The sequence below is a fragment of the Pimephales promelas genome, chromosome 10 (assembly GCF_988280905.1).
Source record: "Pimephales promelas chromosome 10, fPimPro1.hap1.1, whole genome shotgun sequence".
In the NCBI taxonomy this organism is placed as follows: Eukaryota; Metazoa; Chordata; class Actinopteri; order Cypriniformes; family Leuciscidae; genus Pimephales; species Pimephales promelas.
The window spans coordinates 7592952-7620596 of NC_142778.1; the positions used below are offsets into that span (position 1 = coordinate 7592952).

The following is a 27645-nucleotide window of genomic DNA, read 5'->3' on the forward strand; positions in this document are numbered from 1 at the left end:
TTGCTGTTTGCCAAGCTGTAAAATCCAAGATGACCGCCTCATACGCCAAAATGAGCAAATTTCTCAGCACTGGCTCTAAGATAAACAGTTTTTATTGTGATATCGCATTTACTGAGTAAATGAAACAAACTGAATAGTCAGAACAATTTAGATATTCTGTCTTAAAATATTTCTGGTAAACACTGACCTGTTATTTTGTGTATTCGAGAAGCCTAGCTATGTCCATGTTAGAAGATCAACATCATGCTGGGCAGCAAAAGGCCTGTATTTTAAACCATCATCCAATTACATTATGTTAAGAGTATATATTACTTTTCAACATTTACTTAAACAAGTTTAACGACTGAATTTCACTTTTTTGGGTTATTTATGGAAAAGATATTACCAGAAAGATCGGTTGTAAATATTACGAATTGAGACAAATGACCAAATTACCAACACATATCAAGGTAATGTGTCATGCCACTAACATTAGCTTTGAACAGATAAAGGAAATACAGTAAACTTGGCTTATAACAAACCAAAAGCCTTTTAATGAAGCTTTTTATTAGAATCTAAGTGTATCTGCCGCAGTGATCCTAACTTCAGCAAACATACTGCATGGAAACATTGAGAGAGTCATTCTTCAGATGCATTAGAATTGCATCACATACTCCTTGTGCTGCTACATGGGGAAGCACAAATATCGATCATGTCATTAAATGCCATTCATTTCAAACACAAACTCACCATCTGCTTCACCTGGACACACACACAGCTTAGAACATCCCTACTGTACTGCCATTTATTTACAAACAACCCATCAAAATCTATTAAAAAAAAATAAGAGCTAAGGTAGAATAAGAATATCTGTCATAAAGAATGACTACAGTTTTTTTCATCCTTTTCTGTACTAATTGTAAATTATCCAGTATTGAAACATAAAATGCCAAACTAAGCTGAAAGTACTAAACTCTGAAAGCAAAATCAAATATATTTAATAAATGAATATGCAATGATTACGTATACAATCTGTAAATGACAGCAGAATTCTGCAAAATCTCTAAGTAGGCCTCATGGCTTACACAAATCAGTGGCTCTGATTACTCAGAAATGCTCAGTAAGTAAATAAATGAAAATATACCAAAAGAGCAACAAATAATATATTAGTATAGTGTCATGTCAAGAGCAGCGGTGTAAAGTCCAGGTTCAGAAAGTAAAATTCCCCCACAGTATTTGGTTCCAATCACCTGGATTTGCTCATTAGCACAGTTTTTCAGCCAGGAGATAGTCAGTGAAATCATCTGGCTGAGTTCATGTGTGGAACAAACATGGCAGGAATTTTACTTTCTGACCCCTAGACTTAACTCCTCTGTAGTATCAAAATGTGCCAAAAAGCTTTCTGCAGTAGTAAAGAATTTGGGAAAGAAACATAAAGATGTTGCAGAATACATTAAGGCTGTGACAAAACTCCATTAACACAAGCAAACTCACAAATACAGACGTCAAGATCTGTGATCAAACAAATGGGAAATAAGCTCATATAAACACTCAAAATTGACCCTTCATCTCAGAAAGAAGCCAATTCAAATGGCTTCATCAGTGGTTGTCTTGGTCCATGGTCAAAGAAGAAGACGTAAAGCAAGCAGATTAATGACGTGTGTATACTGCATAGACGAACACAAGCTTCATGGACCTTACCAAGATCACTGAGAATAGTAACACAATTCTGGACGTGTGTACAGTTCAAGCTTCAACTTTTGGAATCTTCATGCACCGTCCTCATGCTATTTTAAGTGATAAGGCCTCACAGAGGCGATCTCACCAGTAATAATACCACATTTGAGCAAAATACCACTCCCAGTCACAGGTGAACATGTTCTTTAAAAACACTACATGCTACAAACTGTTAACCTGGCCCTAGCCAGATGAATTTCGCTCCGCCTAGCTCCACTCATCCATCTGGAACCGATCCATTGAAATGGCGTTTCAGAAGGCTGGGCCTTTTTAAAAAATCCTTGCATATGATTGGATAAGCCACTTGTCTGTCATCTTTATCGATGTGCTATTTCAACTACTCACACCGAAGCCAACCCGTGACGCTGATGAGATAACCTGGCCCTAGCCAGATGAATGTCGTTCCGCTTAGCTCCGCCTAGCTTCACTCCACCAACAAAAGCCTTCAGAGCCATTCTCTGATGTTCTTTTAATGAAACAATATTAGGTAGATTGGACAACACGGATAAAATAGCAGCATCAATGTTACCGCTTGCTTCCTCGATGCGAGCCGCCATTGTTGTCTGAATCAAAACAGTCTCACGGTCGCTTCTCCACTACGTCACGTCTATGAAACTCCCGCCCTGCGTCCTGATTGGCTAAGCCATAAAGTTGGTTGGAGAAATCACTCTCAATGGAAGAGGTTCCAGATGGATGTGAGTGAAGCTAGGCGGAGCTAAGCGGAACGACATTCATCTGGCTAGGGCCAGGTTAACAAACTGTGACAGCGGGTGCGAATTCAACTTCCCTTAAATTAACATAAACTAGGAAACAGACTGCTGTATGTGTGATCGACTGCATGAAGTGTATTTGCAAGTGGCCACTGAAAACTCTACGCTATCTCACGACCAATTCGTACGAATTCGACGCATGATTAAAAAGTGTCTAATTCGTACGACCTCACTCGCACGAATTTGTACGATTTGTATAATCCCACGTGATGGTTAGGTTTAGGGGCGGGGTAAGGGGTAGTTTATTTGTACGAATTCATACGAATTGCAAAATCGTACTAATTTGTATGAGTGAGGTCGTACGAATTAGACACTTTTTAATCATGCGTTGATTTCGCACGATTTGGTCGTGAGATCGGGTTGGAAAACTTGATTCGGTTATGAGGCAGGATAAGCTGATTCAGGTAACCTAACGTCAGTGACTAAACTAAAGAGTGGCATTCTGTAGCATGCGTGTTCAATTCTGCAAATCTCTCATCAGACACTTTGGGTAATTCTGATGCAGATACGCAGAAACATGACAAACAGGAAGATGGTTTGCGGCACAGTCAAGCTGCTGTCCTTGAGCATAGCCCTGAGTTACCATGGAGACTACTGAATCTTGGGCTATAGACATAAAATCTCTGAAGTCATGTTTGAGATGTTCAAGAAAGAGTCATCAAGTCGCCCTTGGTGTTTCACTGCTGGGAAGGCCCATTGCTCAGCAGGTTTCTGGGTGCAGTCTAACGCAGGTTTCCATGTGTAGAGCTGTCTGGAGGCATTATAGGATCATACGGCAGACTGCCAGTTCCTCTGTAGGCTCTGATTTGCTCATAAGTGGTGGTGTTATCATTGCCCAAATCATATTGACCTGTCGACTGCCATTCTGCATCCGGCATGGGAGCTAGGAGAGGAGATGGGGGTGCAACCTCCTCAGTCCCATTAACTCCATATCTGTATACCACATGAACATCAGGCTTCGTGCTAGTGGCTCCCTCGACTTCCAACTTTGATTGAGACCAGTCGCCTCCATCATTGCTGTCTGTCGGTAGGCACTTGAGGCTGGAATAGTGTCCAGACTCAGCCATGACCTGTTGGAGCTTCTCCCAGGCAGCCGGCGCATCAACACCTGCTTGAGTGGCCTGGAAAAGCAGATTGGCATGTTGGCGGAGCTGGGCTATGTCTCGTTCGGTGGCGGCATTTTGCCGCAGCAGATCCTGCGTTCTTAAGGTGATGTCAAGTAACCCCGACTGGCTCAGAATCTCCACTGTGTTGAGGAAGCGACGATGCCGTGCTGGCCCTTTGTGAGTGTTTGACCCTTTGCCAGTGTCATTTTTTGGTCCTTGGCAATGCTTATGGGGCTCTTTTCTGGACTGAATAAGGTCGTTGGAAGAGGGTGGGGAAGGAGTCTGAGTGCTTGAGACTGACGGAGAGCTCACACTGAGGGAAGTGGAGGGACTAGATGGGCGGCATGGGCTCCGGTGCTGGTGAGAGGCAGAAAGTGTCTCATGGCTCACAGACTGCGACTGTGGAAGGGATTGAGAGTGCAACAGCAAGTTGTTCTCTGGCTGTTTGTGCAGATGCTGCTTAGTCGCTTGCGTGCTTGTGGACACCTCCTCTCTTTTTTCTTCAGTGCACACTCTCTTACTCAAGCTGTGCTCCTCTGTGTTACTTCCCCTACTGTTTGTAGGTTTCTCTGGGGCTTTCTTATTAGGGTGAGGTGCGATTCGAGGGTAGGAGTTTAGGATGGGAAGGTAAGTGCTTTTCTTTACACCCTTGCTTTCGGATCTTTTTGAGTGGGGCTTGAGGGTGTGAATTGGGGCGCTTTGATTGATTCCAGGCTGTTGTAGCAAGAGAACATGGGTGGCACCCTGATTGCTTGTAGTACCTCCACCCCATGACAGTGATGGGGGGTGGATGTGGTCCTGACCAGACTCCCCTGGCTTAGGAAAGAGAAAAAGAGGAGAGACGGTAATATTTCTTGTACAAAGCAATTTCACAATATGAAACATCAAGTAATCCGTTTCTGTCGTAGCACATTTTATATGAGAAATGGCATGCCTTACCAATATCTTATTTTATATAGTTGTTTTCTTATGTGGCTCATTTCCACTGTTAAGTTCACAAACACCTAGGACCTTCGGACTCCATCTGTTTCAAATTTACTCTAACTTTACTCTAAATTTACTAGTAACTCTTTCTCATCAGTCTTTTCAAAACTTCCACCCAATTCATTTTTCCCTGTGGCTTTGGTTCAAAATATAGTGAGCTGCCCTTTCTACCTTCTACATATGTTTCTGGCTTAGAAGGTAGCTGACTGTGTCAACTTTTTGTGTCTGAGCGGTGTCATACAAATGAACGCTTAAAAAAGAAAGGTCCACATGTGTACATGCGTCAAATGCCTCCAACTGCCCTTACGAAACAGAAGTTTATTCAAGTGTGCCATTAGTTTCTTGTAAAACTAAAAAGAAGAAAGTATACTTTTATGTACTTCTCAGAAAAATACTTAAAATTGCACTTAATTATACTTGACTTATATGGATAGAAAAAAAAGTATATTTGGCCTATACTTATACTCAATCTTTTAATCGAGATATACTTTAAATTAGAATTAAGTATTTTAAGTATACTTGGCTTGTTGTGTTTCCTCTTTTGATTGAGTAGCCTATTGATGACTTTTTTCACAAAGTTTTACATACTGTCTTCTAAACTTATATTGCTTAAAAATATTGATTTTTAAAGAAACCTGATACGTTCCTAATTCTGAGTATCCGAATTTCTGTGTAGGCTAACGTAGGAATTTACTTCAAATCAAATTTTCTCACCTTTTTGATTTTTGCACTAGTTCGTCTTCCCATCCAGCCTTAATGTTAATTAGTAAACTAACTTGGCTTGCTGTCCTTGGAGGAGGCACGAACCCGAGGCTTGGCTTGAGCTCCGAGTTGTTTACTCATAATATTTCAAAGTGCACTTTCATTAACTATAAAAAGTACTACATGTATTTAACTAATAATTTATAGTTATACCTAGTATAGTTGCAATACAAATGAAAAACTTGTACTCAAAGTTGTACTACTGTTACACTTGAAAGTATACTTTTAAACACTAAAAAGTGGGCTAACTTAGCATCAAGTATCCTTCTAGTACATTGATATTAGTATACTTACTATATTTAAGAGCCCCAATCATGGACTTTTGAAAATGACTGTTCATATGGTGTGGAATATAGCTCTAAGGGAATAAAAACATCTTGCAAAGATTTATATCTGAAAGTGCACCGTATATAAAATTATTGTCTTTCAAATGTGAGAGTCGACTCTGAGTCTATGAAATGAATTGTTTTTGAAACGAGTCATTAGCTGTTTCATAGTGACGTAGATACGAAACATAAGCATATTGGCCGCGCCCAGTTACTGCGCGCGCAGACGGAAGTGTAAACTTGAAGTCTAGAACACAAATACTTCATGTCGAGAAGACGCTGTGTTCTACAATGCAAAGATAGTTCAGCCACTTTGTTTTCATTGCCCAGGGACGAGCATGTGAAGAATCGGTGGTTAGAGTTCATATTTGCAACGATACCACAACAGTATAGCCCGATTGTGTTCTCATCATTTTAATGACGAATCATTCAAAAACATAAATTAATTCAAATGTGGATTCGCAAGCGGTTGTTCCTGAAGGAGGTCCCAGTACCCATATGGATTAGCTTTCTCCGAATCACAATCTGTAAGTATTATTAATAATTGTTGCTTTTATGGGTTTTGTAGCGTCGGGGCGTGAGGAGGGAAGGCGCAATAAGTATGTGTGTGTGCGTGTGTGTGTGTAAGTTACGCTCAGCGCAGCTTCTAGGTCTCCAATGTCAAATTTTTTAAATATGTGAAACGTTTGTCGCTGTTATTGGAGTTGTCATAAAGAATAGAGCGTCTTGTAGTACTGCAGTGCTTTATGTTTATGCGTTGGGCTAACAAACAATAACTGACTGGGTCATCTGACCAATCACCGCCGATTAGCGTCACGCAAAGGAGTGGTTTGGAAAAATGAGTCGTCAGGTAAAAATAAATGCATATTATAAGACAACGAAAGTGTTTTGTCATTGCATTCATGTAAAACTGTTGTTGGGGACTCCCAGAACAATATTAGGAACATTTTAAATGCCATAATAGGTGCCCTTTAAGTATACTTAAAATATATTTGAACTTGAAGTATATTTATTTTTCATAAGGATGAGCTCAATTGAGTATGTTTAAAAAAAAGCTTCCATGCTAAACTATGTGAGATGGAGTGGAAAACTGAAAATTAAGTATACCTGGGCCATAAAGGGCATCTATTATGGAAAATTCACTATGGTGTTTGAACATAAATGTGTGTTGGCAGTGTGTGAGCAAAAGCACCCTAGAATGATAAAAATTCACCCAGTGTTTTTTTTTTTTTTACAATCTTAATAAATCATAAGCACTGTCTCAGAACGAGCTGTTCTAAGATTCAGCGCTTTGTGACGTAGAATTAAGCAAAGGGTTTGATTGACAGTGTGGTTGTTGCATAGACCCCGGCCTCGGTGATCTGTACACCATCCTCCATTGTTTCAACGACAGCTGGTAATGTCTAGAATCATAAGTGTTCTGTTGTGGGATGGGATGTAATAATGACATACATAGTAGTTTTCACTTACTTCTGCCATCAGAGCAAGTGGCGCCCTTTCCTTCGTAAATAAGTTCATGTTTGAGCGAATTATTTTCTGACTGTTTTGTGAATGAGGGTCAATTCAAAGCAGGTTTTGCTTCAAAGTTAATCCTAAACTGTGGATCGTCGTCTACTGTTTGCGATCCAATGTCACCTCCAGTAAGTGTATTTTATGATTTTTGAGCAAATAGTCACTTCAGTCGATTTCAGCCAATTCAACAACAAATGCGTCTAAAGTTGTTGTCGTCGTAGGATGTCAGTGTATATAATATAAACCTCGTTTGTATAGTGTGTTTATACACGTTTATAAATATATATATTTTTAAAGATATTGTATTAAAAACTGCATATGTTCTTGTTCTGTAAGTTAGCCATCTTCTCACATTTGCCACAGAAGCACCTGTATGACAAGTAAACATGACAAAACAGGTCCCTCACATAAATGTAATTTCGCTTGTACGTCGCAAAATTTATCACAGTATGTGTATGTAGTTTCAAAAAATTGCGCCAACGTTAGTGTTTGTGTGTCTGTTTGTCTGTGTTGCACATCCATAACTGCAAAGGGGACGCGATTATAACTCTATAAACATTAATGTATCAAATAACCATACCGAGACGTACTGGTCTATAATTCTCATTTGTGTTTATTCTGCCGGAGTCTCTTCTTCAGCTGGGTCTGATCAGAGACTATTTAAATATTCCGATTCAAACATGTACGGCTGAATGACATTCAAAACAGCGGGTCTCTCTCACTCTCATCCATTCTGCTTAGACCGACTGCCATAGGTATCAAGTTACGCCCTCATCCAAAGGCAGGGCGGGGATATGCAGCTCATTTACATTTAAGGTCGTATACACCAAAACAGCCTATTTTAAAACAGGCCCCTAAAATGACATTTTCAAATGCTTATAATAAATTAACTGTGGGGTATTTTGTGCTGAAACGTCACAAACACATTCTGGGGAAACCCAAGACCAATATTACATCTTGTAAAAAGGGGCATAATAGGTGCCGTTTAACTGTCATTGTGATTGTGAGAGACATCATAAGTGACCAACCTAGATCAATTCACATTGGCAGCAATTCCATTTGTCATAGAAACAGTGCTGCTCAGATGAGGCATACGTATGTTGGCTACATTTGTATGCAGCTCACTATGTTTTGGAACAGAGCCTCTTACTTTTTCCACTCAGATCGTCTCACCTGCTTTAACACCACATTCTTAATGATGAATATGGGGGTGAGTTCAGGGGTCCCGGACACCAGTATGTGGCTTCCCTGTAGAGGGCCTTGATCCACCCCACCCAAACCTTTGCGTACCTGAGGCTCATTTACACTGCTCTGCTGGTCATCTGCATCAGTTTGCAAGGAATCTGAAGCAGTGTCTGAGAGAGAAACAGAGAGGAGCAGAGATAAAAGCAAAGGCAACAGGAAGGGTGGGAAACAAAGAAAGAGAAAAACAAAAGTGAGAGGGGTAGCAGTCTCGGTCTACTAATGACAAATGAAATTAAGTATCACTGATATTACTTAAGCTTCACTACATGGTTAGAAGTACATCCACTTCTAATGTTTGACTGTTTCAGCTGCACTCATTACTAGTATGTGCATTCAAGCATACAGCCATTAAATCTCCTTTGAGATTGACTGAAATGCTGATTTCGTTTTTTTTTGTGAAGTCTTACACCAATAAACAAAATAATCGTTTAAAATAGCATCATATGACCCCTTTAATAGCCTTTGGACACAGAGTTCCAATTTTTTGAACTCACAATATTCAGTAGGACTGGTGATGCTGGAATGTGGCACTGACAAAATCAATTGCTTTTGAAGCAGGTTGAACAGCCGGTTAGGGAGTGTATGAGTTAAAGAATTTACAATGACTACAGACTTCCACTCTGTTATTAGATTACATAATTAAAAAATTGTTGGCGTATTTGGCATGCAGAAGAAAACTGTCAAGGAAAATAGACCTTATGTAGCCCCGCCCCTTTTCAGCCCTGCACTCATTGTCTTTTGACTTCCGGTCTGTATTTTACAGCGATCTTGCATAGGTATGAATGAACTGCTCGTAAAAAAATTCCCAGTCGACATTTGTTAAGTCATCTGCTTTACAATGCTTAGATGATATACATTACAATGCTCATGATAACTTTTGTTAACTCTACAATAAGTAAATCCACTTCACCAGCTAATTACTCCTCGACAGCGATGCCATAGAGATATACAGAGCGACTGCAAAAACCGGAAGTTCAAAGACAATATTGTAAAGATGACGGCGCCCACGTTTCTCTGGTGCATAAGGTCTATAGGTAAGTCATGTATGTACATTCACCAAGGATTAATAGGAACACCTGTTCAATTTCTCATTAATGCAATTATCTAATCAACCAATCACATAGCAGTTGCTTCAATGCATATCTCCTGAACTCCAAACTGAATGTCAGAATGGGAAAGAAAGGTGATTTAAGCAATTTTGAGCGTGGCATGGTTGTTGGTGCCAGACGGGCTGTATGAGTATTTCACAATCTGCTCAGTTACTGGGATTTTAACACACAACCATTTCTAGGATGAAACCATTTCAAAGAATGGTGTGAAAAGGGAAAAACATCCAATATGCGGCAGTCCTGTGTGAGAAAATGCCTTGATGATGAGAACGGGCTGACTGGTTCAAGCTGATAGAAGAGCAACTTTGACTGAAATAACCACTCGTTACAACCGAGGTATGCAGCAAAGCATTTGTGAAGCCACGACACGCACAACCTTAAGGCGGATGGGCTACACTGCAGAAGACACCAATGGGTACCACTCATCTCCACTACAAATAAGAAATAGAGGCTACAATTTGCAAGAGCTCACCAAAATTGGACAGTTAAAGATTGGAAGAATGTTGCTTGGTCTGATGAGTCTCGATTTTAGTTGAAACATTCAGACGGTAGAGTCAGAATTTGGCGTAAACAGAATGAGAACATGGATCCATCATGCCTTGTTACCACTGTGCAGGCTGGTGGTGGTGGTGTAATGGTGTGGGGGATGTTTTCTTGGCACACACTTTAGGCACCTTAGTTGCCATTGTTTAAATGCCACGGCCTACCTGAGCATTGTTTCTAACCATGTCCATCCCTTTATGGCCACCATGTACCCATCCTCTGATGGCTACTTACAGCAGGACAATGCACCAGGTCACAAAGCTCGAATCATTTCAAATTGGTTTCTTGTGCATGACAATGAGTTCACTGTACTAAAATGGCCCCCACAGTCACCAGACCTCAACCCAATAGAGCATCTTTGGGATGTGGTGGAACGGGAGCTTCGTGCCCTGGATGTGCATCCCCCAAATCTCCATCAACTGCAAGATGCTATCCTATCAATATGGGCCAACATTTCTAAAGAATGCTTTTAGCACCTTGTTGAATCAATGCCACGTAGAATTAAGGCAGTTCTGAAGGCGAAAGGGGATCTACCACAGTATTAGTATGGTGTTCCTAATAATCCTTTAGGTGAGTATATATATATAGGCCTCATCTCTTTCTGATTGGCAAGGCAATTTGAATGTGTTCCTCCCAAAATCTGTTGATAAAACATCACCTGGATTTATTTTCATTATGGATAATTTATCACAAGAGTTCCAATCACCAGGGGCCTCATTTATAAAACTTTGCGTAGGATTTGCGTCAGAAGTGGCGTAAGGATGAAACATAGGAATTTTCGGATTTATAAAATCGTGCGTACGCACATCCTACGCATTTTTCCCTTAATAAATCACAATCAATTCTAAATGTAGCGCAGCTTTTGCGGCTTCATGTCACCCATAAATAGTCTGTGAAACGCCCACAAGTTAATATTCATCGATTGCGAAATCATGGCAAACACAAAAAACGTAACTTCACTCAATGTGAAGTAAAAGTTATCGTTGGCGAGGTGGAAAAGAGGAGAAAAATGTTGTTTGGAGGGCACAGTGTGGGCATTACTGATGCCAAAAAGGTGGCAAAAGGTTGCAGACGCCGTAAATGATGTAGCCTCACAACCTCGGACTGTGGCCGAAATAAAAAAGAAATGGTCGGACATCAAAGTCGAGGCAAAAAAGCGTCTAGTCATTTATTCAAGGTGGCCAAGGAGTTGGGCGAAATCAAGACTGTCCTAACTGAAATAAACTGCACAATGAGGGAATTCTTGAATAAATATTATATTTTTTCCACACCTTTTGTTGTGAAGATGATGCGTTCACTCTGAATCCTTCCATTTAATCGCCACATCTTCCAAGAGCGCAATATCAGCCATTGTGCGTCATTACGCATTGTGATGGGGCATTTTATTCCCATCCATTTAATTCTGCATCTGACAAGCTACGGATCTCGGCTAAAATCTATTTGGAAATGGGAAATAGTTAAGCGCAAATGTAATTTTGCAGCTTTCCGAATGGTTGAGACATACGTCATACGTTATCAAAAATAAAACAAACTAAAGGCATACGCATGAATACCATGATTCCGTAGCTGATGAAGACATTTTTACTATAAAAACAACTTTCCCCAGTGGACAAATAATACATCTATCTATTTATCGACCTATCTATATATCTCCCAAATTATCTATCTATCTGACTGACTATCTAATTGCTATAGGCCTATCTGCTCCGTTAGACGGACATATGGGCGAGAATATCAGTTTTGTACATTATTTCGTTCTGTTTAGCTTCTTATTTATGAGGATGAATTGTATAACATGCCGATTTTATTTCAGAATATATTTCACTATCTTTTTGGAAATATGTGTTAATTTGCATTTCTGTTGCAGATCGATCAAACTGGTGTTCGTGTAGGCTGTTAATTGTAAGACTTGCTTTGTGAAGTCTACGTGTTATTATTGAGAGGCAGTAGGCTATTGCCATTTATTTTACACAACCATCTAGTTTCACACACTTTCACGTGTTTTTTCCAACTGTCGACGGTGTCGCTATTTCTCATTTCACCCGTTTTTGTGCGTACGCCTGGGTCAGAGCTTGCGTGAAGGACCGCACATTTTACCGTCAAGTTTGCTATTTTATAAATACCAACTATTGCGTAGAGAGCGGCGTACGCCTTCTTTTGTGCGTACGCAACGTTTATAAATGAGGCCCCAGAACTTTCACTCACTATTTACCAGGTAAGACTTATTTATTGACAAATTACTTTATAAAAATTACTATAATATATATATAATTGAAGAAGACTGAAACCTGATTGCTTTGAGTTTTTGTATTGAATGTTAGGACAATTGTTGTTCTTGGTACACTTGTTTTTTTTACACTTGCATTATACTAATAATAGTGTGACCCAAATCTCTTAAGGGTGAATGTTACAGCAGGACTGTCAATCAATACTCACCTGAGTAACCAGAGTCTTTCTCAGAGCAGTGGGATTCACGTCCGTATGTTTCCTTTTCAGTGTATGCTCTTGCTCTTGATGCCAAAAGGGCGGCACGGTTGCTTTTGTCCTTATCATTTTTACTGGCTGGACGAGAGGTGCGTTCCCTCTCCCCTACACACCCTTGGGCATCTCCTCTCGGTTCCTTGGGCATCCCGGGCCCTGGGAGCAGAGATACACAGCTGGGCAGACAGTGACCTCATCCAGAATGTATTTACCCATTTCTAACATTTTGTTCTAAATGTTCTTACATACAAACATGTTTGATCAGGAGCACCAATAACACCTATGCCCACAAAGGGTTGTCTAGAGGAGAATTGTTTTTGTTTTTTAAAAAGGTAGCAAAAAAAAAAAGATTATTAACAAATTCAAGTAATGATTATGTATATTGTGTTCTGAAGCTGCTAATAGGCTTTTAAAGAACACTTAAATGTATGCAAATTGTAAATTCAAAACACAAGGTACACGTTTTGTCACTAGTTGCATTTTTCTGAATGACCAGTCTTTTCTGTAGTGACCGTTAAAGTGTATTCAATGCTACTGCACAAAATGTAGCCTTTTTCTAAATAACTGTAACTGAGTAGTAGTCACTTAGTATGCATCACTGAACTCACTGCTAAAAGACAATTGTTTATTGTAATGTCGTCTCATTGACCAACATTTCAGACACACACAGGCTTCTTGATACAAATACTTTCTATTATGTTAATTTACATGGGACTGCATGAGACCTGTGCTTATTAGGGAATTTTATAGAATAGATACTGCAGCTATACAACAGATACTTCCAACTCTAAAATTCTGATTGGATTGATTGTGGTTGCTGCTGTAATGCTGCGTTTATGCCATGTCGTAATGACCGTAATTTCGAGATGACAACACGTGAGGTAGCCTACTATTCGGATGTTTTCACGTCCACGGATTGGGAATTACGCATTTCTTTGGTCAGGTGGTACAAGTAACAGTTTACGGGTTGTAGCCTGCTACTCCGGGAAACTGGAATATTGTAATTACGGTAGTTACGACATGGCTCGCCTCGAAACCACCTTCAAATGCTGCTAAAAACTTCATCTTAGCTGACACTCATGAGTTCAGATATAATTTTTCATGTGATCTCTTGTCAAAAGCAGAAAAATTAAAATCCATTTCACACTTTTAGGGGCCTAAAAAAATCTCACTGGGCCTCTGCATACAACATATTCATCACAAATATTTCATTATATTTATGTACATGTTGACCGGGAAAATAAATATATATTGTCAGAACATAGTTACGTTTGAATGCAGAAAAATGATTTTTGCCGTCATGGTGTAGTTCTGGCATCTACCAGCAACCAGCCAGTTCCATGACGCATTTTGCGTAGGCTACTGTTGAAGAAGAACAGTGATAAATCTTGCCAGAAAAAAAAAAAAAAACTAAAGCATGTGAATGATAAAATGTATAGTTAACGAAAAAAAATGTATGTAATTAATTAGCTCTAATGCTTAATCATAATTTTGCATTACTGCTCAAATCTGTAAAATACTAAAGAGGACATTTTAAATGTCCATCGATGTTATGGCTGGTATACGTTAAAAACGAGGCATAAAGCGCAAAAAGTTGGCGACGTCTGGCAATCATTTACACAGCCTAGGCCTATAACGTTACTTAACTAATGCACAATGGTTGGAGAATTTTATAACTACAGTGGTGCTTTGTAATATTTCGGTTCTATAATAACAATAAGCCACTAAATTCCGAGAATTTAGCCATTGGTTTTGCTTTAGTGAGTTTTGTCCTATCCCTAAATCAGGAAAAGAAATACTAAAATGGCAGAGAAGCTTTTATTACATTAGCCTACCCCATCTCTCATGCAAAAACGTCAACATATCCTGACACTTTTAAATATGCGTCTATACGCACATTTCATGTAGGCTAAGGTATAAATCATTGCTATAACAGGTTAAATATGTTCCAAAAAAACAAAAAAGTGAAACAAAGCGATATCTTTTGCACAAGTCTGTAAATTATCATGATCAATACAAAATAGTTCATAGTTCTTTGGTCTGTGGCATGAATTATCCAACCAGGAGGAAGGACGGTTATTTATTTTAGACGCACACACACACACACACACACACACAGCTCTGAGCCCTTCCCTCCCCTGACTGTTATGTAATATTACAACAACCGAGCCGAGCTCAGTCTCCAGTCTCCACTTCCTCCTGTTGACACCACATACTAGACAACCTTTATGTGCAAATAAAGCTGAAGCTTAATGCCAATGGGTACTAATAAAATATACACCCAAAGAGACCTAAAAAGACATCATTTGTTTGCAGAAAACTGAAATATAAATAACACACCAGTATTGCCTACCTTAGTAATGTACGATGCTGGTCCCTTCCGAGTGTTCGTCTCTTCTCCGACTCCGACCAGGGGTGCAGACACTCCTGAGTCCTAACTACCTGTCCAGGGACAATCTGTGTCTCCCGTCATCTTTCTGACATGGATGATGGCTACCCAGCGTGAGCGAGCCACATAACCTTTTGCTGTACTTTTTTTCTGATGGTCTTCAGCTCGGGTTGGTTAAACCTCCTCCAGCCCCGTACGTCAAAATTGCCGAATGACAACTCCACCTGCAGTAACCCCCGCCCTGCTTCATCAGAGCACGCCCACTCGAGTGATTGACATTTCACCGGGCCAATAGAGGCAAAGGGATTCTGCCATGTCTCGCCCCGAGCACGAGTGACGCAGGGGAATATGTGGCATGGCCAATCCTGTGAGCAGGCACGTGGAGAGGAGGAACGAGACGTTATGACAGCAAGCAACTGAAGTTACGGACACGAAACATAACCAGACGGAGGAGGAGTGGCGAAGGTAGAGACCGACGCATGTTGATTTGGCTGTCCATGTGTTCGATATTTTGTAATCCTGACCACTGACTATGTGTTGAGTAAAATAGCCTGCGGAAAGCATTTAACATCCTTGCAGGTCAAAGTTTAAATATTAGGCTACAGCTTTATATTTGACACTTTTCTTTAGTGTCATAGGCTACTTTCATGTAATTTGTTGGAACGCACGAATTGTACGATTAAATGCTGCTAAGTGGTTTACACAAGATGTTAACATATTAACATTCTTTTCTTCTTTCTAGGCTAGTCCCACTCTCAATATAAGCTTTATATGATGAAAATATTAAATTTAGGCTTTTATTCACATATTAACATTCTTCAACTCACACCAGTTGTTAATAAACGGAAGCTCAAGCATGTTCTTGACACGCGAGAAAGAGGTTCACTCCCGTGGGACAGAAAGCGCCCAGACTTCATTAAAAAGATCTTCGTGTGTGTTCCGAAGATGAAAAAAACGTGAGGGAGAGTAGGCTAGGCTATTAATGACAGAATTTATATTTTTGGGTGAACTGAGTGTAATGAAGATTTACCAACATTATGGTTTCATTTTGTCTCTTTTTTTAATTATCTATTTCAGGTCATGTTTTAGCTTCCGATTAGAACAATGCAGCCTAATTAAAAATAAATAATTTTGCAAAAATAACAAATCCATATCTAAAGGTTATGGTTGTATAGGCTACCGACGCGCATATTTCATTGAGCAAAACTCCCGGAAAAACCAAGGCGCGCGGGGGAAATGTTTCGCTCCGTGAAATCTTGTGTCTCACACGCGCCTTTCAAATGTGTCAGATTTCGAGCGCTCAGCTGTTCTACTACAGCGCCACGTGGTTTTTTGCAGAGCTCAATGACGCCGCGCGCTCGGGTCAGCCAATCAGCTGCGCGGGTGTGCGCGGACATGTGAGAACGAGAGTAGAGGAGCTGCGCGCACATGTTCTGTGCACATGCGCTCGTTGACACATTTGCGCTCGGCTCAGGTGACGTCATAAATAGAAAAGAAATCACAGCTATTGCTAAATCAGTTTTTTAAACGGGCGTAATTAAGATAATTTGGAACCGTTCCCACAGTCTGAGGGTTTGACATCACGTAGACATTAAATATGTGCTGCTATAATAGCCTAGGAATGGTTTACAATCAGCAGATTGAGGAGGTCCAGCACACAGCCTACTTACCGCATCCCTAATGCTTTCGACAAACTGAACACAGATGTGTCAGGAAAATATAGCCAATGCATGAAATTAGCACAAGGCAATACAATACAATAGTGTTATGATTTTTTTCTTAATGTTCATTAGCTTCAAAATGAATCAGCAATAATAATGCCTTTAACATGCAAGCAGATCTGGCACCTCAGCACATGACGCCCCTTCTGAGAGTCATGTGAGAAGGAACCGCCTACACAGGAATCAGAAGAATTAAAAAAAACGTTTCATTTTTTATGACATGAAGCATGTATAGATTCCCAATGCAGTTTTCCAAAACATTATAATTTTATTTTACAATCTTAAGACATGGAAAGCACATTTTCAAAAACAGTCACCAACATCCATTCCAGTTTCTAAAGTTCACACCATAGCATTGAGAAACACTTAAAAGCTACATAGACATAAATCCTTTTTTTTATCCTTTTACATCAAGGTGACATAAGATTACAATAAAAAAATTACAAACAATTCAGTCCAAAAAGAGTAACCAGCTCTCAATCCTCACAAAGTTTACTTCCCTCCCTAAAGTAGCAGCGCTATGAGCGGTCCCGAGCATTTCCGGCCTCCTCACCGGCGTTGGAGCGTCACGTCCGAGGGCACGACAGGCCCAGTAAGCCAGGCGGCCTTCAGGGCAGGGTGCATGCTGACATGGAGGGTTTGTATGGTGGAGAACTTGATGAAAGTGGCACGGGTCTCACGAGTGTGTGCTCTCGCTGCTGCCATGGCCATGATCTGCATTATACTGAGGAGAGCTGCTTCACTGCCTCAGAAATAGTGGGGAGGGACGGTGGAAAGAAACATTAGCAAGATTTATTCAATCAAATTTGAATATCTTTCTGCATTGCAGATTTTAATTGCCTAAAAGCATTAAATAGAACTGGTTCTATCAGAAACACAGTTTGGAAGCGGACAAAAGGATATCAATAACTGACAAAAGGATGTCTTGAAATGATCCCATTATTGTTACACATGCACTACCAGTCAAAAGTTCAGAATCGTTTTAAATCACATCAGATGTGCTTGGAATGGATAGCATAATATAATACTATAATATTGTGATATTACTAAAATTTAAAAAGAACCTATTTTCTCTGCCTTTTAAAGATTTTATAACAATTTATTCATGTAATAATAAAGCTGTATTTTCACCACCATCATTACAGTCTTCAGCATCACAATTTATAAGAAATCATTCTAATATGCCATTTTTGGGCTAAAAAAAAAAAAGTATCAATGTTGAAAACAGTTTTTACTTTTTAATATTTGTGGAAATTAATACACCATTCAAATCTTTATGCAGTTCATTGAACTTTTGAAAGAATGCAGGGTTAGTGCCGTTGGTGCTAAATTCAGCTTTGCCATATATGAGGCGAGCGTAATATTAATAATAAATCAATAGTTATTTAATTCCATGTCAGCATCTGTGGCTGTTATACTGCAAAAACCGAATTACAAAAAATAAAAACCAAGCAAACCGCAATTAATACACACGATTTTTAATGATAAAACTTAAAAATTACTACTACACTGTAAAAATACCCCCCCCCCCCCCCCAAAAAAAAAAAAAAAAAAAACGATCGCCATAATGGTGACTTAAATTTGTTTAGTTTTTTTTTTGTTGTTGCAAGTTTTACTCATTTGAAATGGTTAATTTTTAAAGGGGAAGGGGGGGGGGGGGGGGGGTTACAGCTTTTTTTCTTTGCATGATTCTGTTTATGGGGTGCATTATAACATGATTCTGTTTATGGGGTGCATTATAACATGTATTTGTGGTTTTTCTTTTTTTTTTTAAAAAGTCTTATTTTTCATAAACTTCACCTTTATTGTAAGCTGCGCTCTCCTCTGTCCCCTGAACAACCAGTAAACTTTGAGTCTATGAAACCACTCTCTCAGAAACACACAGTGAGCTCAGATTGGTTAGTTTGGCCCAGTGTGTTGTGATAAGCTAAACTTTCACTCACGTCGTCCAGAAGGTTAACGCCCATTACCTTTACGGGCGAAACGTGCTTGCGCTCCAGATGTAAATAATGGTGTCGAACTGCAGTATCAGTTTGAGGCAGAATCAGACCGAGAAAGCGGCAATGAAGAGAGTCAAGCAGAACCTCACCACACACAGCTCACTAAACGTTCCAATTTTTTTTTACTTTATACACGTTTGTTTAATACAATAGCATCTGACTGGCATCAATAGCAACTGACTTGCTACTAATGTTATACTCAAACAGCGTTGGCATTAGTTTACGTTCTTGATCAAATCGAAAATAACGTCATTAAGCATACATGAAAAAAAAAACGTTTAAAATATTAGTACTTATGCTATTTTGTGTCTACGACAAACGCGTACAAACATTATGGACCTGAATTTAGTACAACTAGTAGCCTAGTGGCTATAAAGCCAGCGCTGGTATTTGAAAGAAAAAAAAAAGAAAAATAAACAAGGCTACGTCTGGAATTATACATGCAAATACATTTAAAATGATTAAGTCTTAGCCTACTTACAGGTTGTGGCCCAACAACTGCTGCCTCTTGATTTAAAGTTGGAACTGCTTCATGTTTTAGTAACAGTTTCTTGTTGAATCCGGTGTTGAACTCGTGGAGATTCTGGAAGCTGTCTTCCGTAAATGCGCAGCACAGAGAGCTAAATTACGATCGTCATTTTCAGGAACATAATCAAACATAAATTGTATCCATTGTTGACGAAGTACAGCGTCCGTGGGAAGCTCGAACACAAAAGACCTGACAGCTGGGTGAACACCACACTCAAACCGCAGAAATATGCACATGCCCTTTTTTGCATTTTCCTGAGGGAGGGGTTGACGTAAACGTATGGGTTGGTGACGTCTAAAACACAGTCGTTTGAAGGCAATATACTTCAGATTTTTAAAAGACGACATCTCTGCTTACACTGAACTTTCAGCGCTGCAACTTTGCAAATACTGTTCATGCACCAACAGCAACATTACACACCATTTAAAATGAAAAAAGTGAAATCGCAATCACCCCCCCCCCCCTTTAAGGAATTAATTTGATTAATTATTACTCAATTCTAATTTGTTACATTTAATTAATAATATTGCTTGTAATCTATTACCACAATTTTTTTGATTAGATAAAGCATATTCATTTTTACAATGTTAACATTTGACTGGTAGTGTTAATCACTGGAGTCTCTTAAGGTCCTTGTCAAAACAATGCATTTAAGGTTAATCTCCCAGAAAACAATCTAAAACACCAACACCACAACTGTGAGCAGCACTAAAAGGCTATTCTCCTGACCTTCCTTTATAGATACTGGAGGCAATGCACCAGGCCGTCTCTCCATCTGGAGTGGGAGCTTCCTGGAGGATCCTTCGGGCCAGTCGGAGGGCAGCACCAGCCAGCTGAGAGGGCAGAAACACCACACACTGCTCCTCCAGGAGCGACAGCTCCAACAGGTACCGGGCCATCCAGACCCACTGAACAAACCATTTAGGAACACATTTTGTTGATGTTCAAGTACGAGTTTTTGCTATTCTGTTTGGTCCTACTTCACTTTTAACAATGGTAATAATATTTTAACATTTTTTATTAGCTTCAGTTTAAGCTGAACCTTTAAACGGACCTTGTCGCTGCAGCGTGCAATGGAAGCAGTGATGAGAAGAAAGTGAAGTGGGGGACAGTAATAAAGATCAAACTTGAGCCCAGTTAAAACTCTCCTCTCCATCCGAAGCAGTTGTTTCTTACTGTAGGCATTCTCCATCAGATAGCAGAGCTCTGAAACCTGACCAACAATCGATAGCTTAGTGTCGAGTTCAGTGTTAAAAAGTTTAATGGAGATGTGAAGTACCTCTGGTAATAGACATTCCTCTTTTTTGGCAGCCAGAAAGAGGCAAACCACACCCAGCAACTGCAGGCAGGAGATGGACACTTTGATGAGCCTTAGCGCTCGATTCAGAAGGTGTACCGCCAGATACAAAGTTTCCTCTGAGAACTGAAACACTTCCTGAGGTGAAAACAAGTGTCCATTATGTAATTAGTAGTAAAAAAAAAAATAAATAAAATAAATTATGCATTATACATTTCAGGTCAATTTTGTACTAAAAATGACTATGTTTTTAAAGCAGTTGCTTATGCTAATCCAAGCCTGCACTTATTTGATAGTTATAAAAATACTATACGGTCTAATACTCGAAATACTATACAGTCTAAAGTACCTTTTTAATTTCTAAAAATGTAAATTTTACCTGTGAAGACTGATAGAAAAGCTGAATTGTCAGTTTTATCACTCCAGTGTCACAATATCTTTTAGAAATCATTATTTGGTGCTCAAGAAACATTTATTATCATAATCCTGTATTGAATAGTTTTTCTGCTTAATATTTTGTGGAAACCATGATACACTTGAAATACAGGGCCAAGTTTTTTTTAATTTATTATTTTTTTTAAAGGAATCAATATTTGAGCAAAGACATTAAACTGACCAAAAGAGACCGATAAGATGTTTATAACGTTAAAAAGTTCAAAATAAGTGACGCAATTTTAGATTATAGTAAATTTAATTATAATTGAAGATTATACAAGATTAAACTAATTTTAAGTTGATTTTATTTAAGGCATCAACTTTTCTTTTTTTACCATGTTTGAACTATTCAAAGAATTCTGGAAGACAAAGTTTCCACACAAATGAAAAAATAAAAAATAAATAAAAGTTTCCAAAAGTGGTAAGAACCATTAATAAAACACCAAAACAGCATATTAAAATGATTTATGAAAGATCATGACACTGAAACAGCTGCAAAAAAATCCAGCTTTGCCATCATAGGAATGAATATATACTAAAGAAAACAGTGCATTTAAAATGTATTACTATTTTTACTGTATTTGTAGTATTTTACACTTATATAATAAAATTAGACCGTATAATATACTGTAGTATATTAGACTTTTATAATTAAGCAATTAAATCATTTAAATTGATTATTAAATACATAATTAGTCTAGACTTTTGACCAGTAATATAAATAACACAATAAGGATAACACTCCTAACTCTTATATAGTATAATCCACACTGATGGCTAATTTCCCCTCTCATTCAAGAACAGATAAGGAACAAATAGGTCATACTTACAAATTTGCATCTATTGCACTTACATGGACTTGAATTAGCCAGTCAACTAAAATAGCTCTGGTAATGTCAGTGAAAGGCTTGGGAAGGTCAACGTTTGGGAGAGTGCATAGTATCTGACTTCTCTGTAATCAGAGGGAAAAACAACATGACCACAGTGAAGGGAAACCAACATTATAGGCTAATATCAATCATACCCTCACCATCATGTCTAAAAAGATGTCCCATGCGTAGGTCTGGTCATAAAGGAGTCCCAGCTTGCTGATGGCTACCTCCACCTGTCTGCGCAGAAGTCCAGGCATCAGTTCCCGCAGACTTGGTGGACCTGGCAACCTGTTCAGATACTGCAGCAAAGCCTCCTCTTCACAGACATCTAGCATGGTCACACAGGATTGATAAATGTTCAACTGAAACACTAGAAACCTTCATTCCAGAACACTGTGGGTTAACATGGGCTATTATGAGCTGATGCACTATAGTGAAATAAGTAGTCTGCACTACAGTCATCCATGAGAATAAGTCAGAAATAGAAAAAGAAAACCATCCACATAAAGGAATTTTCTGTATTCTGCATTGTCATTTAAGGGTTAATCCTTTTGTTGTGTTCAGATCATTTTCTTTTGCACTAAAATAGTTAATATAGGTTACCACATTGACCTTTACACGACCTAGGGGATTTCTAATAGCATAATGAGAGATTTATCGATTATAGTTATTAACACCAAATAATGGAATCAATATTTTTGTCAAATTCATGGTTAAACATTAAAGCACATTAGTGTGATAAACAGAGCAAAATCCATATTTTGTGGAATATTGAAAAATTATCCACAAATAATGCACTTTTTACTCAAAAACTGAGGCACATGAGGCCTACAATCAATTAGACCCAAAAAGAAACACAAAACCTGTCTTAATTGAAAAAAAAAAACCCAAACCATTTGCGAACACAGTTGCCTGGTTTCACGGACAGGGCTTAGATTAAGCCAGAATTAGATCTGCATTTAGTTCAAATATGACACTTAAGATTTTATAAACGTGCCTTAGAAAAAAAACAGAAAAAAAAAAACATTACTGGTGAGCATATTGAGACAAAACAAGATATTTCAGTGGCAAGTTGCAGCTCAAACATGCATTTTAGGCTGGGACTAGATAGGAAACCAGGGTTAAAATGGAGGAAAATATATTAGACCTAAATTAAAGCAACATTGTGGTAGCGAGTTTTACAAGGATAAACGCAAAAATCTAGTTGGCATTTTTAACGCACGCAACTTAATGAAGCATGTGCATGAGTTAAATTGGGCCATGTTGGGCCAAAACATTGTAGTTGTTGGATTAAATTTAGCATTAACATCTAAATTTAGCAGTATTTTTATTTATTTAACCAGGAAGTCCCTTGAGACCGAGTCTCTTTTCCGAGGGAGACCTGGCCAAGACGGCACACCAGATTCAATTTATATACAAAATACAACAGTCCAAAACAAACAAACAAACAAACAATCATCACACGGAAAAGAAAAGAGCAGGTCACATATGGCAGTTACATTTTTGAGTTATATTGCATTTTAACATGGCCTTAAATTCATTTAATGGAACTAGATCATTTAGATGTAACAAATTTTGCAAATTATTCCAGGACCATGGCGCAAAGTAAGAGAAGGCTTTTTTCCCCAGCTCAGTAAAAACCCCTGGAACCTGGTAAGAAAACCATCTGGTGGAACGGAGAGAAAAACTGCTAGAGTTCTTCTTAAGGAGATTACATAAATATGCCGGCAATTTACCCAACATGGCTTTATATAGAAAAATATGCAAATGAAGTTGTCTACGTAGATTTAGTGACGTCCAGCCTACCAGTTCATACAGCGTACAATGATGAGTACGGTAACCAGAGTTAGTTATAAAACGTAGAACACAATGATACACAGAATCTAAAAGGTGCAGAGTACTAGAGGCAGCATGCATGTAGACGACATCACCATTGTCCAAAACACTTAAAAAAGTGGCCTGTACAAGTTTTTTCCTAGCTAACAAATTAAAACAAGCCTTATGCCTAAAGTAAAACCCCAGTCGTAGTTTCAGCTTTTTTTACAAGCTTTTCAACATGAACTTTGAAAGAAAGTTTGTTGTCCAGCCAAAAACCTAAATACTTATATGAGGAAACATTTTCAATTAGGTCACCATCTAGTGTGTTCATGGTTATTTTATCTGAGGATTGGGAACGAGCCCTAGAAAACATCATAGATTTAGTTTTCTTAGTATTTACTTAGCACTAGCTTGAGACCATGCAGTGAGATTTGAAGCTGATTGAAGGCTAACTGAAGGTAATTTATGGCTTGGTTCAGTGAAGGGGCAACTGAATATATCACAGTATCATCTGCATAAAGGTGTAATTTAGCAGTTTTCACACCATGTCCAATATTATTAATGAATATAGAAAATAAAATGGGGGCTAAAATCGAACCTTGAGGAACACCTTTAGTAATTTCTATAAAGTCTGATTTAAGACCGTCTATAGAAACACACTGCGTTCGTTCTGTAAAATAGTTTTTAAACCAACTGACAGCTGTGTACCCAGACAGTAACTTGGGTTAAAGGGACACTCCACCCATTTGCATTAAGCTTTCCATTGTTAGAAACCCAGTCATTGAATGGTCATGAAACACTTTCCCCTGAGATGAGAGAAATCTGCCATTTACCTTTTTCACTTCCTCCTACAATGACGCAAAAATCATCAGTTTACGTCATTGTAGGAGGAAGTGTAAGAGGGGAGAATTTCTGTAAAGACTACAAGCACTAGATCTCACCCTTTCAAACCCACCCATAGGGGGTTGGGCCTAATGCGCTAACAGACCAATCACAGATCAGTGCCAGCGCGTTTGATTTCACTGGCAGAAACTTTTAAAAATATGGACGAAGGTACTGAATGCGCAGACGGATGCATCATGGAGGATTGGGATTAAACAGTGTGACGGCCATCTTTTTTGGAAGCTAAGCTAGCAGGCTCTTGTTCTGTGGAGAAAGCCGAGAAGTAACTTTAGTGGTTACCGTCCTCTTTTTCCCAGACATGTCCGGCCGTCGATGTCCGGGATTCAGCTTTTGCTTTCTGTAGTCGCCATATATTGTTTACATGCAGAGCTTTTGTTTCAATCTAACTGAATTCGTTGTGATTGGTAATTCTGAATGTAGTGTTTACATGAACGCTAAACAAGTGATCGGTTGATGTGCGTTTTTAACATTGCTAAGAAAATTCGCGCTCCTCCGTGAGGGATACGAGACCGGTAACTTGCGCCTCACAGGCGTCACTCATCGGCAATCACGCCACCGGCCTCGTGCCGTTCTCCCGTGGCCCTCACGCGTCCTGCTCGCCACAGTAAACATGAATGGCGACGGTAGAACGCAAAAGCTGAATCCCGGACATGTTGGGCCATCTCGAAACACATTTTCGGTCAGACCCATCACGGAGACTCACTAGCCTAGATTTGTTTACCTACTGCGCTGTAACCGGTTGGCATTGCCTCCTAGGGCAGCGAAGCAGTGCATTCTGGGAGTTGTCGTTCATCCAAATTAGCCAAAAACACATTTTCTGTCTTTCCTCAGTCTAGAAAGCTCCAAATTCAAAAATAATTTCACATTTCTTCTACATAAATCACCCATTTTAAAAACACATTCATCTTTCCAGAGGTGGAGTGACCCGTTAAGGGGTGATCACAGTCAATCCATTGACTTCCATTCATATGCGAATGCATGGGAGTGGAAACACAAGCTCATGCGAAAATGTTTCACATTTCGATGAATTCCAAAGTTCAGGTTTGGTGAACTCTGCGAGTTCCTATGTGAAACCTTGTGACCGACAGAAAATCAATAAATCACGGCGTGACCTCATAGCTGAATAAAGAGCAAATTTTAGTGGACTAGAAGATTGTATAATATCATATTGACTCATTTATGCGTTGAATTTATGTTCAGAGAATTCGTATGTCTTGTGTGACATGACTTTAGATTTGGTACACTAAATTGAGAACAATGTATACAATCATGGACTACTTAAGCAGCATTGAACATGCCATTTCATGTCACCTGAAAGTGGTACGTCTTGAGGAGCATAGTCCATTATGATCCCATCCTCTGCAGAGATGGAAAGCCTTCGAACCTTGAGAAATGGCAGAATGGTGATGAGAACACATCATTTGAAGAACCACATGTCCACCAGGGTTATTTATCCATTACATTCAGAGAAGGTTACAAATTATTGCATTAATCTGGCACATAAAAGACATACGGCAGAGGTCTTCACCCCTGCTCCTGGAGATCCACTGTCCTGCAAACTCTAGTTCCAACCTGCTTCAAGAAGAGCTGGACTGCATGTCCAGATTTTGCAGAGTTGTTGATCCTGGAACATTCCTGAATTTTAACTAGCATGTCCCTACCCCTAAACCTCATGGTACGCATAACGCATCCCTAAAATCATAGGTGAACACTACTGACGTAGAAGCACCAAACCCTGGTTGTAAGGCCAAACTTGACAAACTCTGAAATTGTCCTGATTGGAACTCTGCTCCAGGATCCCAAGATGTCGATCCAGATGATTTCACACAGTGATTGACTTGATAAGCTGCTCCAGGTGTGTTTGATTGGGGTTGGAATTAAACTTTAGGACAGTGGGTCTCCAGAAGCAGGGTTGAAGACCTCTCACCTAAACAAATGGTGCTAAATAGCACTAAAAGTGATTCATTGGCTTGTAATCATAGGGGAACCACTTTAAGTGCCATTTAGCACTTATCTTTGTCATATGGTGCTATGTAGAACCATAAGAGGTGCCATAGAGCACATTAACCACCTCAGAGAACCACTGAAGAACCAAACTGGGCTTAACAGGTTCTTTAAATGATAGTGGGGCTATATAGCACCACAACGCAAAGAACCGCTGAAGAACCTTTTTTGTGTGTGTGTAGTTTGAGTGTGTAGTTTTTTTGGAGTGTAGTTACCCATCGACTCTCCTGGGCAGGTTTGCAGTGCTGCCCTGACCCAAGCTCCTCTCCTTCAGCAAACACCCTGCGCTCCCTCAGAATACAGGAGTTTGCCCACACCCGCAGAGGCGCTTGCCCTGCCTCAGTCTTTCAAAGCACAAAACAATTTCACTTATTCAAAAAAGGTTAAAGCATTTACCACCTTAGAGTAGTAATCTTTCAATCCAAATGTACAGGATCTGTATGAATCAAATGACATTCATTCCCTATAAACTCTACGTTTTCAATTATGAGCGAAGTAATGTCTGTGGATAATCCCACACAAAGAGCTTTTACTTGACAAAAAAATGGCTGTATACTTAAATGTGAATTCTGAAACCCTTGGTCAATTGAGATACTTGCAATTTTTCTAAGGACACAACACAATCTCATTTGAGGTGTAATTATACAACAACATTCCTTCAAGGAATGTTTACCACAGACCTCATTTTATGCAAACGTCACATGGACATATATTTTGGTCAACCCAATGCCAGCAGATATCAAGAATGTAGTTGATACTAGTGAACTTGTACACAGTTTCCTGCTGATCAGGTAAAATGGTTTTACTGGGCACATGTTGGCCATTATTCACTATACACCTAGGAATTGAAAGAGAGATTTTACAGGAATTCTCACCATATGGAGGTCCAACAGTTGCCTGGAATCACAAAACCCAGTCCGAGCCATGATTCACCTGGACACTGCAGCTACCTTCACTGACACACAGCATCAGCTAATTAACACCTGTGCCACTAATAAAGCTTACTAATTGGCCCGTCAGTAAGCCCCGCCTCAGCTTGCTCTTGTCATGAGTGTAAATTTGGAGTCGGAGAGAAATTGTCCTAGTTAGAGTTGCTATGTTCCCCAAACAAACTTGTCACCAT

General features: G+C 39.3%; 2 protein-coding genes across 5 annotated transcripts; both read right to left on the bottom strand.

Moving 5' to 3' along the window:
• Nucleotides 1–510: 510 nt before the first annotated feature.
• On the bottom strand, nucleotides 511–15165 carry LOC120473886 (CLOCK-interacting pacemaker). Of its 4 annotated transcripts, none has more exons than XM_039663944.2 (5): nucleotides 14908–15165; nucleotides 13824–13913; nucleotides 12510–12710; nucleotides 8350–8531; nucleotides 511–4408 (listed from the first exon to the last, which is right to left on the bottom strand). In XM_039663944.2, exons 2-5 carry the CDS (start codon nucleotides 13870–13872, stop codon nucleotides 3209–3211), a joined length of 1632 nt encoding a protein of 543 aa, XP_039519878.2. In that variant the 5' UTR covers nucleotides 13873–13913; nucleotides 14908–15165; the 3' UTR covers nucleotides 511–3208. The 4 variants fall into 4 exon arrangements, with proteins under 4 accessions (XP_039519878.2, XP_039519877.2, XP_039519879.2 ...); XM_039663943.2 differs by having other exon boundaries at nucleotides 13824–13916; XM_039663945.2 differs by lacking the exon at nucleotides 13824–13913 and having other exon boundaries at nucleotides 14908–15164.
• Nucleotides 15166–16907: 1742 nt separating this feature from the next.
• ccnp (cyclin P) lies at nucleotides 16908–27488 on the bottom strand. Its single transcript, XM_039663949.2, is given in 10 exon segments — nucleotides 16908–17264; nucleotides 17266–17406; nucleotides 19923–20101; nucleotides 20248–20406; nucleotides 20473–20628; nucleotides 21779–21877; nucleotides 21956–22125; nucleotides 25830–25902; nucleotides 26738–26866; nucleotides 27398–27488. Coding segments are annotated over 10 exon segments (1191 nt in total). The 5' UTR covers nucleotides 27449–27488; the 3' UTR covers nucleotides 16908–17230.
• Nucleotides 27489–27645: the final 157 nt, after the last annotated feature.